We start from the raw sequence: 12,716 nt of genomic DNA on the forward strand, positions 1-12,716 counted from the left end.
CGGGGCAACAGAGAGCGACGGTGGGTGCTGGGGTTTGCGGGCAGAGCGGCAGTTTGGGAAGATGACCGAGTCCAGGGACGGACAGCGGTATGAATGTGCTTTGTGACACAGGACGGCACACTTACACACAGTTAAGAGGGCAAACCTTACGTTATGTATATTTTACCACAATTTAAAACTGTTTACGTGTTTTGTGATTTTTTTTTTTTTAAATGAGAGAGTCCGGGTGCCGGGGCATTGTGAGGCCAGGACTGTGTGCAGGTGGGGGGGAAAGCGCTGTGCAGACAGAGGGAATGAAAATATGAAAATGCCCAGAACAGTGGCCGAACGAGAGGGCCCAGAACAGTGGCCGGACGAGAGGGCCCAGAACAGTGGCCGGCACACAGCAGTCTTCAGTTACTGCTGGCGGAACGAGGTGGGACAAGACGGAGTAGGACGAACTTGAAAATCCTGGAGGGAAATGTCTTCAGCGTGACTCCAAATGACCAAAAACACAGTGAGTTCTTAAAGAAAGGCCTTGAAAAGCGTGTTTGGGTGTTGAATCAACACTGTATCTGGGGACATATCCTGACACGGGAGAGCTGGGTGTTGTTGGAAGGACAGAGTACATCCGTGTCCCTGGACACTTGTCATTCTTACTCGTGGACAACGATGAAGCAATTGTGGACAGAATTCCAGTGACGACCTGGCAGGACCAGGAACTCACCCCTCAGGACAGCGGAGAAATGGCCCACCCTCGGCCCCAGAGCTTGCTCCTCACGGAGGATAGAGCACTACATGCTGCTAAGGGCAACCATCAAGACGAATGACAGCTGCCCACTGCACCCCTCCGCCAAGAAGGACACCCACCACCAGCCAGAAACGCCACGCGCACACACGCCTGTGAAAGCCTTTTTCTCCAACGTCAACCCCGTCCCACCGCCGTGTGAAAACCATGTCCCGGAGAGGAACTCCAGGGAACACACATGTCTTCTGAGACTTTCTCCGGCCCCAAAGACTCCACGATGTCCTCGACACAAGCGGCGAGGTGACATCAACTCACCAGTCTGTGCCTGAGCTGCACCGTGACGAGTGGCGAGCCTGACAGGTTCTGGGACAGCACGGGCGGCGGGGACACCTCCAGAGAAATCAGGTAGCTGGCTGCAAACAGCGTGTGCCTTTTGTAATTTGCTGCCTCCGCAATCCTTGGAAATAAATGAGAAATCGTTACAAAAGGGGAAAGGGATGGGCGCACAGCCAGAACACCTGCTCTGAGAACTTAATGTTAAGGCTGAAATTTTCAATACTGAAATCTTCCTGGAATGGAAGTTTGATTGGCCTCATTCGCTCCGTGCTGCTCTCTAGGGCTAGAAGCCGCTGTGTGACTTTGGGTAAGTGACTTACCCCGGCCGAGCTTCAACCTCCCCGCTTACAAAATGGTGCGAGAGATGGTAGTGCAGTGAGTGCCTGTGGTTCCCCTGTCTGATGGGGGTTCGTTCTCCGGAGAAAGGCCCTCAGTTGCCTCCAGGTGGCCACCTCCCTCCCCACCTCCAGACCTCCAACCTCGGCTCAGGAGTAAGCCTTGCTGTCCAGGCCTGAACCACTCAGTCCACTGCCTCCCTCAGGCCACAGGGACTGTTCAGAGGTGAGGGCATGATCCAGGAAATCCAGGGAGATGCAACAAAATTCAGAGGGAAAATGTTGGGTCAGAGACCCTCGCTTCTCTCTACTACTTGTCTGCTCAGGAGGAGAAGGCCCTGGCAGTGGCTTGTACACATGAGTGCAAAGATGAACTGGGAAGCGAGTCCCATCCCGCCCCCAACCCGCAAGGAAGAGAAGAACTAGAGCTGAGTGACGTCAACTGGATGCTGGATCAAGCTGCTCCTGAAGCCAATCGACCTGTGTGCCCTTCAGCTTCCATGATCTAAGTACCCTTTTACTTGAGACAGGTTAAGCCATGTTTTTGGACACTTCCAGCCCAATCCAAAGACTCCTGCCTGACATATACGGTACTTGTCTCATGGAGTTACGAGGTTAAATTACGAGGTGATATTCTGAGCCAAGGCAGGAGCAAGATAAGAAGCCCGTGGTGGGGGCACCTGGGTGGCTCAGTGGGTTAAAGCCTCTGCCTTCGGCTCAGGTCATGGTCCCAGGGTCCTGGGATCGAGCCCCGCATCGGGCTCTCTGCTCGGCAGGGAGCCTGCTTCCTCCATTCTCTCTCTCTGCCCGCGGTGCAGGATTTCAGGAGGTGCCCACACCGGAGCCCAGCACATGCGCGTGGCACTTGCCGGACTCCAGGAATGCTGCACCCTCGGTGCTTCCTTGCCTCACCTTAGTCTCAGCCCTGCCGGACACAGCGAATGTCTGTTGGCGTGAATTTCAACTGGGGGAAGTTGCCCTCAAAGGCCCGCAATGCGGAGCCACTAAACGCCCCCTCCTCCCCCACTGGGCCAGCCAACCCTCTGCTGCTGTCTTGTCTGATTGGGACCTTGCCTGTCCCTCACCCGCTCCCCCAAGCCTGCTTGAGGAGGCTGCTCCCCGCCTGTGTTTGCACCCACACGGCTGTCTTCCTAACACCCACCCACGTCTCGGGGCGCTGCGTGTGCAACGCTCTTCTTCCCTCGACTACTTTTACCTAACAACGAACCTCAAGCCTACAGATGATTTGCTAGAAAGAGGACATGAACACTTTCTCTCCACCTAGATCCACAACCCCTACCATTCCCTCACGTCTGCCGCACCTGGCAGGCTCACACACACTCTTCCTGAAGAAGAGGAAGCACGAGGAAGCATGAGGAAGCACACCAGGAAACTCCTCCCCCACCACACTTTAGCAAGGACCTCCCCCCACCCCAGGATACCAAGGCCCAGTCATTACCCTCTCAAACCTGACACCGCCTCTGTGGTCCCCACCTTGTGCCTAAGAGCTCTGCATGGTCCCGAGGAGGCCAGTGCCTCTGCTTGGGAGCACATCCCCACAGGCCCCTGAGTTCTGGAACAGTCCCCACAGCTCTCTCTCCTTCCCGCCACGGACATACAGCATCGCCAGCGACAGTTTGCAAAACGGCCCCTACTATAGATGGGCTGTGTCCCCAGGAGGAGCTCCGGGCCAAGCACCTGGGGCTGGACCACTCCATGGGCCACGCTCACTCTTTCCCATTGTGTCACCTCAGGAGACACAGGGTATCATGTCCCACTGTTGATGATATCAAAAGTGACCTGCTGGCTGAAGGGGTGCAGGCCAGCTGTCTCTATTCCCAGGTGCCCTGTTCACTGTGTAAATTTAACAATAACTCTGTCTGGGTGCCGGGGTGGCTCAGTCATTAAGCATCTGCCTTCGGCTCAGGTCATGGTCCCAGAGTCCTGGGATCGAGCCCTCGAGCCCCGCATCCAGCTCCCTGCTCAGCCTGCTTCTCCCTCTTCCACTCTCCCTGCTTGTGTTGCCTCTCTTGCCATCTCTCTGTCACATAAAAATCTTAAAAATAATAATAATAAAGACTGTTCTCCAAATACCGCTCACCCAGCGGTGTCTACACCCACTGATAACCTTGCCCTGATCAGTGACTACACTTAGGGCTCCAAGATGGTGTCTTTCCAATGCTGTCTTTCCTTCTGCATTGACTGGCTGGCATTACTCTACAAAGAACAAGTGTGGACACTTGCCAGCCGCCAGACCCTCTGGGAACTTCTCCATCGGAAGCACACGTGTCTGTCAATAAGACATGGAACCCAGAGACCCGAGTCACGGCCCTGCCTCTGCCGGCTGGCAGCCTGGAAGTCCCATCCGCTCTCCGGGCCCGGGGCTCCATCGCGGTGGGATAGTGGAACTGGGTGATGCAGACTCCCTGCCCAGCTCGGATTCCTGGCCCCACTTGAAGGAAAAGCCTGACCGGCTGCTAGCCAGGCACAGCTCACAGTAAGAGCCGAGCAGTCCTCATCGTGACTAGGCAGGTGAGACCATTGGCACGCAGGTGGCACAGCAGGGATCAGCTAAGTGTCCCCCCGGGACCTGTGGACACTCAGACGCTGATCCCAGACTGGCTACCGGGGTCTTCAGGAGTGGCCCGCCCAGGGCTTGGCTGGGAAGATGGGAGACCCCGCCCCGGCCTCATCCCCATCTTCACGCATTAGACTCATGTGCTGACTCCAACCCACCCCAAAAGGGGATTGAGAAGACACTACAATCCCACAGCAACCTTCATTCTTACAAAAACCATACATGTATGTAGGCCCCAGTGCCTGATACTGAAGGGAAGGGACTCGGCTGTGTTGCAAGCAGGATGACCAGAGCGCTTTCTGCTCACTCTACCCACCTACTCCAAACTGCGTGTGGAATGTGACCATCACCTTACAGCCAATATGGTGAGAACGTCCAATCATCTTGGGAGGCGGTAAGGGCAAGCACTTACAGGTCATGTTAAGAGCACCAAGCTTTGTTCAAACCATTAGCTGACGTTGCGCTCACAGCAGCCTCAGCCACCAGTACTGTCATCAGCTTTATTTGAGAAGGGAGCACACAGCCAATGACCAGCACGTGTTGCCCAGGTCCACACCACCACCAAGGGCGCCACCGGGAGGACAGAGGCAGGCGCCCAGCGCCCAATTCTGCACTGCTAACTACGACCCTGGTGGTCACCTTCTGTCCCACTCTGGTGCCACAGGAGAGAACACGACAAATACGGGGACTGTGCCTGATGAACTATTTGGATGATTTTTTTTTTCAAGGTTAATTTGACACTAAGATACCTTTGCATTCAGTGCTGCCCTTGAAACTTCACCCAAGCTGAAGATTCCGCACAGGAAAGATATGTTCTCATCGTGGCAAAAAAATTTCTGTTTGACCTCAGGAAGCCAACTGACATGCATTTGCTGCCGACAAGGGTGCACGTGGTCCCCAGGTGTCCGTGCTAACAGGTAGAGGGCCGGGAGGGGCCAGGATCTGCCTGTGCGAGTCTCAGAGCCCACGGCTTGCAGGGACAAGAGGGGCTGACTGCGGTTTTCTGGATCACACGGCACGGGATCTGCGGCTCCCGAGAGTCCGCTCTGTGCTCTCCTGGGGGCAGTGAGGACAGCAGGGAGGTGCGAAGGCCCCGAGACAGAGGAAGGACCCATCCGCCAGGCTTCAAGCACATCCTCGGACTCCCGGAATCAGGACAAACTCGGCCTTGCCCCCCATCCACCGCAGCCGGCGCTGGCATAACGCGCGTCTGGCAGGAGGGCCAAACCCGGGCGTGGGGGGCTGCCCGGTCCTGTAAAGTTTTAGGGGCACACAGCCACTCGGATCCCGTCACGGGTCGCCGGAGGTTGCTTCCAGGCTTCCAGGCAGACTCCGTAGTCGTGACAGAGGCTTTATGGCCCATAAAGACCGAAATAGTTACTCTCTGGCCCTTCCTGGGAAAGTTTGTCCGCAGCTGGCGACAGTTACGCTTCTACTCGGTCACAGCGAATTGTCCCCAAGTGCGGGCACACGTGGAGGTCGGTGAACAGTTCCACTTGCTCTTTCCTCTCCCGGCGCAGGCGGAAGGGAGACCCGGAGGGTGACAGGAACCCTGCTCCCCCCGCCCTGGGACCGGCCGCAGACGGGCCCAGCCGAGCCGGGTAAACCCCCGCTGCGAGCATCCCGCACAGGTCGGCTTCGGCCTGACCCCCGCCGAGCCGCAGGGAGGAGTCCGCTGCCCTCGCAGTCCTGGATCTGGAAACGATCCCCCAGAGCCCCGAGAGCGCATCTTTCCGGGGAAGGCGACGGGACTCCGCTCTGGCCAGTGTAGGAGCTCCGGGCGCCGCACACACGAGGGCCGGCCCCGTCCCGCGCTGTAAGGACACCGGCCGACGTGGGCTTTGCCAGGCCCCGCGGCCCCGGGTCGACGGCCACGTCGGGGCTGTCGTGCCCCCGACCGCACCGTCTCCCCAAAGGCTGCGGACACCCGGGCGGCGGGGGAGGCTGCCTCGGAGACGGGCGGCGCGGTGCCGGGGTCGCCCCGCATCCTGTGTCGGCGGCTCCAGCAGCGGCCGCTCCCGTCCCGAGGGTTGGCACACCCGCCGCCGCGCCGGCCGCCCGCCCCAGGGCCCGGAGAGGGCACGTGCAGGGACTCCAGCAGCAAGAGAACAGGACAGTCCGGCCGCCATGACGGGCACATGACCCACAGGGGCCAATCACAGCGTTCCCTGAATTTCCACAGAGCCATGTGAGCAGATCCGGCCAATGACAGAGCAGGATGCTCTGATCACCATGACTGGGGCCCAGGCGGGGCACATGACCCACAAGGGCCAATCACAGCGTTCCCTGAATTTCCACAGAGCCATGTGAGCAGATCCGGCCAATGACAGAGCACGATGCTCTGATCACCATGACTGGGGCCCAGGCCGGGCACATGACCCAAACGGCCCAATCATGACCCAAACAGGCCAATCACAGCTTTCCCTGAATTTCCACAGAGCCATGTGAGCAGATCTGGCCAATGACAGAGCAGGATGCTCTGGCCATTGATTGGAGGGCGCCAGGATGGATACAGGACCCAAACGGGCCAATCACAGCCCTCCTTGAGTTTCCATGCACACATTAGGGACCGCAGCTGCTGTCCTTCTGAGACCTGAGGACCCAAAGCCGTGGGGTAGAAAGCCATGTCCCTAGGCAGGGACCCGCCTGGAAAAGAGCCAGCACAGAGGAAGGCACAGGCAAGAGACAGAGCGACCAGGGCAGGAGGCCTCCCCTGGGCTCCTGGGTCCAGCCATGCCTGAAGCCTTCCTCATCCCCTGAGGACCCAGCCTCCCCGCCCACCACCCAAGCCCGGTCACCCAACCAACCCTGACTGACGCAGGTGTGTGCTGTTGTCCCCCACTTCCACAAGTGGCAACCAAGGCTCAGGCCGTGAAGGCACGCATCCACCACTGCACAGGGAGTACTGGGCAGCTGTGGTCACCTGACTACTGGACTGTCAGCCTACATGCCCAGTGCCACTGAACTCCCAGCATCTGAGGTCCTGTGTCCCCTCTGGATCTAATAGCGAAGCCCCAGGCATTGGCATTGTGAGTCCCTTCTGGTCCCGCATGCCTGTGATGACCTGGAGGCAGGGGTGTTTGAGCGGTCAGCCTCCCACTGTCCTCTCCCTGTCCTGGGACCTGGGACACTCACTTGGTCTTGGCTGGCTGGATGTTGTCCAAGTAATCGTGCATCCTGTGGTAGAGAAGGCCCACGATGGTGGTCCAGGCTGCAGAAAAGCGGAGGGTCACAGACATCTGTTAGCCTGCCAGCAGCAGAGCGCCCAGCCAAACCCACTTGCCCAGCAATGCACAGTGCCAGCCCTTACACCCAAATCCAGGGGCGGGTGTGGGTGGAGAAAGTGAGGGACTCTCAGGGGTGGAATTTTGCATGAGCCTGAGTAGAAACTCTGTGACCCTTCAGCTGTGGATTTAACTGTGGCAATGACTGCCTGATCCTCCCCTGAGCCGACTCCAGACACACAGATGCTGCCGCTCCCGGGGAGAGCCTGACTCGCCAGGAATGCTAGAGTTTCTGTGGGCAGGAGGTCCCCGCTCCAGCAGCGGTCACAGCGCCAGCCTCCAGTTTTGCGCCATCTGGGTGAGCGTGTCCTGTTTGCTGTTGGCATATGGAGCCATTGCAGCCACACGAACACGTGAGCAGGCAGCAGATGCGGGATTTACACGTGGCGGTGATCACGAAGGTGTCCTTTGTGCCTTTTGGCTACATCCCATCTCTGCTATGTGACAACGTTGAAATAGGAATCATTTTTGATGTTGTGTCCCTCCACTATTAGCACAGGACGCTTGAGGGAGGAAGCGGTTAGCTGTCTTCCAGAGTTCCTCGCGGATATTTGTGGAATAAGTTAAAATTTCAGGAAAATATTGAGCATCCTATCACTCTCACAGTGTGCCAGGCAGAAGGGCGTGGCTCATTTAATTCTCAAAACAATTTTGTGAGTCTAGTACTAATATTGTCCCCATTTTACAGACGAGGAGACTATAATACATGCAGGTTCAGTCACAGCCAGCAAGCGGCTGAACCAGGCTTGGAGCCCAGGATTTCCAGCTGCCAGTCGGTCCTTGTGACCAATAAGTTCTGCTGCCACAGGGCAGAACATGAGGCCGTGGTCCCGCTGAGTATGAAGGATGGAGGGTTCTAGATCCTGCAGCCGGGTGGCGTGAGATAAGCAAAGATCACATGTGTGGTTGGCAGACCACAGGCTCATCCCCAGACACCCCGTTTCTGTAGTTCACCCTGTGTTGGGGGGGTGTTCCTGTGACATCTCCAGGTACCTTCCACACAGGCAAACAAGAAGGTAGAGGGAGCAGAGGTGGGCCCTTGCAGGGTGTTGAGGAACGCCTCCTTGCTGAGGAGGAGACACCGTGATCCTACACTACCCAGGCTGCTCTTTGTCCCCAATTTCTGGGCAGTGCATGTCCTCTGGCCAGATTGTCAGGAGCAGAGACTCCCAGACTCCCCCGACAGCCCGAGGGATAAGCAGTGGGGGCATTCACTTTTCAAGGGACCAGAGGGGCTGGCCCTGCAGCAAAAATGACCAGAGCTGCCTGAGCCACCTGAGGGGGACAGAGAGCCCCGGATGGACACCCTCACCTAGCCTGAGTCCACCCTGGGTGGGGGAGGGGGCACGGCCCCGTCTCTTCATAGTGTGCTGACATGTCACTATGCCGCTCTGGGAGGACACAGCTATCTTTCACAGTGGACCTGAATCACCTCGAGAACCTGTCCAAAATGCAGATTCCCAGCCCTCCTCCTAGTTCCAGTTCACGAGGCTGGGGTGCCCTTGGAATCAGCATTCTGAGTTAGCTTAGCAGCTCAGGTGCTCACCAGGACTCCCCGAGCCAGCCCCCAAGAAATGCTGGCCCAGAGCCGCTCCTGCAGGAACAGGCGAGCAGGCGTGAGGACTGTGTGTCTGCAGGGTCGCAGCTGCCCGCACATGTGCATAGCCCCGGAGGTCCTGGGGCGGCCTCTGCAGCTGCACTCACCTTGGCTGCGGAACGCCTCGTGGGGAACCTTGATGTAGCTCTGCCCCTGGGCTGGGAAGCGGTAGTGGGAAGAATTTATGGTCTCGGGCAGGAGTTTGGCCACAGAAAACTCTGAGAACAAGCCAAAGACAGGAAGCCACAGTCAGTAAGCTCCAAGGCGCAGGAAATTGGGCTGTAAAGGCCCATCTGCTTCTGCTTTTGCTAACAGAATGAGCTCCCCTGGGCAGCGTAATTACCTCTAGATAATAACGACCTGAAAAAAGAAGGGTCCAGGGAAGTCATTTCCACCGCACGCTGCCTCATCCAGCTGGCCACACACAGTGGGGGCCTTGTGGCCCGAGGTGACCCCTCCTTCCCTCGGGGCAGCCCGTCAGCTCTCAGAGCTGCTCCTCACCACATGCCGGGGCACCCCGGACACATGGGAGCAAGAAAGTGCCGGAGACGCTGGCCTTCTGGCCATCGGTCACTATCTCGGCCGACAGTCCCATTAACACTCACCTCCGTGGGTCAGTTTAGTCCCTGCCCCAGAGTCTGGCTCTTGTGGGAGAGTATCAGCTGCGCAACGCTGCTTTAGATAAAGACTTTTCAAAGGGAGGGCCATGAAGTCAGAGCAAGTGGGACTCTGTGCCGATTATCTTGGAAAGCAGATTTAGGCCAAGCCTCCATCTGGCTCTGCAAAACCTGATTCTGCAACCTTTTATTCCACAGATGCTCAAAGGAGCTGCTGCTTTTTGACTCCCATTCCGAACGGAGATGACTATCAGCCCAGCCCCCGAGTCACCATCAAATGCTCCTGTAGCTTTGTGTCCGCATCCTGGCTGAGTACATGGTCCCTGATCTCACACTCCCTCCACAGCATGACTTTGCGTAAGGGCAACACAGTTTACAAAAGCAGAGAGGTGTGTTTGAACCGATGGTATGTTTGCTGCTACGTGTGTGTGTGCACCTGTGTGTGTGTCTGCACACCTGCACGCATGTGTGCCTTTGCCCGTGTGTTTACGCGCTGTGTGTACAGAGGCATGGGCTGGTGTGTGGGCACCTGTGCGTGAGCGTGTGCGCACCTGTGGGCATGTGTGTGTGCGCTGTGTGCTCATCTCTGCAGGTGTGTGAGCGCCCCTGTGCAAATGTGTACGTCCCTGCTTGTGCGCATGTGGGTGAGCACGGGGCTGGCAGAGCAAACCGCACAGGCCAGCTGACCTCCGGAGTCCCCTGCCCCGACACCTGCACCCGTGGCTGCATCCCACCCCGAGCCGACCAGTACCTGCCACGGAAGAAGAGCCGACGATGGTGACCTGGGGCTGGCTGGCGTCCAGGTTGGAAGAGATGTGGCCCATGACGGTGTCGACGGTCTCGATCAAGCCCAGCACCATGGCGTTGTCCTGAACACAACGCCACATGAGGGCACTGAGACAGTGGAACCGGCACCACAAGCACCCTGAGGGCCACCCGGGGCCCACCCGCCCAACATGCTGCCGGGCTCTGCACTGCCCCCCAACCCCGGCACCCAGCCACAGCGAGAGCCCACTGCGCCTGTGGAGGCCACGGTGAGCCAGGCCCGTGCTCTCTAAGAGCAGACAGGAAGGAGCAGGGGACAGCCCCGCACCACACCTCTCACGGGCGAGGTCCACGCGGCTGAGCTCACAGCACACAGACATCCCCGGTCACCCAGGTTGCTGGCTGCGTGTCTTCCATGCTTAGACAGCTGACAGAGACCTGGGCCCAGCTGCACTCAGAACTCACCTCTGTAATCTCTGACCGGCCTGCCCTAACCCCTTCTGTTTCAGGAGGAGTGGGCTGATTGTCCCCAAGTTCCCTCCAGGACAAGGACACCGGAAGCTTCATCCCAGCGTCGATGCAGGGGAGGGATGCTTTGGAGCTGTCAGAACCCCAAATCCCATCTGACCTGCCTGGTGCACCCCTTCCCTCCAAGCGCCCTCTTCACTCATTCTGAGTCCCCAACGCAGACAGGATCCCAGTGGACGCTGCCCCAAGAAGGTGGGGGTCCCTCCCGGTCACCCCGCATCTCTGCGGACTGCTCAGACTGAGCTCCGCCCCCATCACCAGACACACCGCTACGGGGGGACAGGGCCTCTCGGGCCCTCGGGGGCACGGTGGCTGTGCCTCTCTGCCGCCGGGCCCCTCCCTCCTTCCCGCCTTTCTGGAAGGCGTCTGTTTGCTAAGGATCCTTACAATTCTCTCACAGACGCACACTCCATGAGAATCTAATGAGCTGCTGGGAAGAGAACATTGAGGCCAATTTTAGACATTTTCTCTGAGGCCTGTGGCCTGATTTCAATCAGCCGAGCACAGTCAAACACATGGAAATCTGTGTCTCGGGTGTGCACTTCTGCTGGGCGGTAGCTGATTCATCCTTTCTCTCGAAGGCACGTTACAGACCGCCTGAGTCTGAAGAGCTTCATGATTATTCATATCTTGTGACACAGCATTCAGAGAAAGTCACTTTAAAATGACGCTGATGAAATGGGTCTGCCCAGGCCCTCCACTGGCCATTTTCCAGGGCTCCTGGCCCTGTACACAGACTCCCCCCCCCCCAAGAAGGTGTGGACTGTGGAGGGTTGTGCCTTTTTAAAAAAGAATTTGTTTCTGGGTAAGACTGAATCAGTCTTAAAGGCAGGTCCCCTCTTTTCCTCTGCCTTTCGCCCGTGTTCATTCCATCCTGTTCCTTTTGAAACTGTTCAAATAAAAAGTCCAGAGACAAAACCTACTGCAGTCTCATGAACGGCATTTCTGCCTCGAACTGCCAAATACTGTTTAAACATCATAGGGGTTCAGGGGAATGAGCGCTTCAATCCCACACCAATGTGGCTGCGAGGCTGCTGAACAAGGCAGCTCTGAGTCCTCCAGCCGCCGGGCAGCCTTGGACGCCCGGTGAGACCACATCATCAGAAAACGAACAGAGCCAGGACCCCAAAGTCACGGACTGTGGAAGGGCTCCTCGGACCCACTTGGGACTTTGCAGGAGTAAAAGAAGTTTCAACTGCTTCACCACTGAAATGCGGGGTCTCTCTGTCGCTGCAGCACAACCTCGCCTGGGCCGCCTGATGTGCCTCCTGTTGCGGGAAACCTTCCTGCACGTAGCTAAAGACGACCGAATTAAATCCGGCAGCGGTGTGTGGGATGGAACGTTCACGAGAGGGCTCACGGTCACAGCCCGCCTTAGGGCTTCGGGTGACGGCTCTTTTTAAAAGTTTTTGTCATCGGCAGTTCCTGCCTTCACAACACGTAAACTTGTTTCATTTGTTAAATGGTAAAGTCAATGCAGTTACTTTTATTTTTTAATTTTTTTTTTATTTATCAGAGAGAGAGAGCGCGAGCACAGGCAGACAGAATGGCAGGCAGAGGCAGAGGGAGAAGCAGGCTCCCCGCTGAGCCAGGAGCCCGATGTGGGACTCGATCCCAGGACGCTGGGATTGTGACCTGAGCTGAAGGCAGCTGCTTAACCAACTGAGCCACCCAGGCATCCCAGTGCAGTTAGTTTTAAAAAGAAAAAAGTATATTCCATTCTCCTTTCTAATTATTTGCAGTTCAGGGGAAATGAAAAGGGTTTTTTTTGGTTTTTATGTTTATGATCATGAAACATATCACATGTTCCATTTTTTTTTTTCACTTAATCTACATCTAGGGATCTTTAGACATAAAACGTGTTTTTCTCTTACCACTCAAGAACAATGTGACCGTGAAAAATATTTTATTAAAATGATAAATAGGGGCGCCTGGGTGGCTCAGGGGGT

At 57.0% G+C, this 12,716-nt stretch overlaps 1 protein-coding gene across 2 annotated transcripts in view; it reads right to left on the bottom strand.

Moving 5' to 3' along the window:
* The window catches only part of ADGRD1 (adhesion G protein-coupled receptor D1), a 122,389-nt gene that overhangs the window by 73,535 nt on the left and 36,138 nt on the right, over positions 1-12,716 (bottom strand). For both annotated transcript variants that reach the window (XM_059408171.1, XM_059408172.1), the window contains 4 exons: positions 10,226-10,343; positions 8,965-9,075; positions 7,112-7,187; positions 1,043-1,184 (listed from right to left, as the gene is read on the bottom strand). In XM_059408171.1, the coding sequence (XP_059264154.1) occupies positions 1,043-1,184; positions 7,112-7,187; positions 8,965-9,075; positions 10,226-10,343 (447 nt within the window). The remainder of the gene's footprint in view (positions 1-1,042; positions 1,185-7,111; positions 7,188-8,964; positions 9,076-10,225; positions 10,344-12,716) is intronic.

The sequence above is a fragment of the Mustela nigripes genome, chromosome 8, assembly GCF_022355385.1.
Source record: "Mustela nigripes isolate SB6536 chromosome 8, MUSNIG.SB6536, whole genome shotgun sequence".
Lineage (NCBI taxonomy): Eukaryota > Metazoa > Chordata > Mammalia > Carnivora > Mustelidae > Mustela > Mustela nigripes.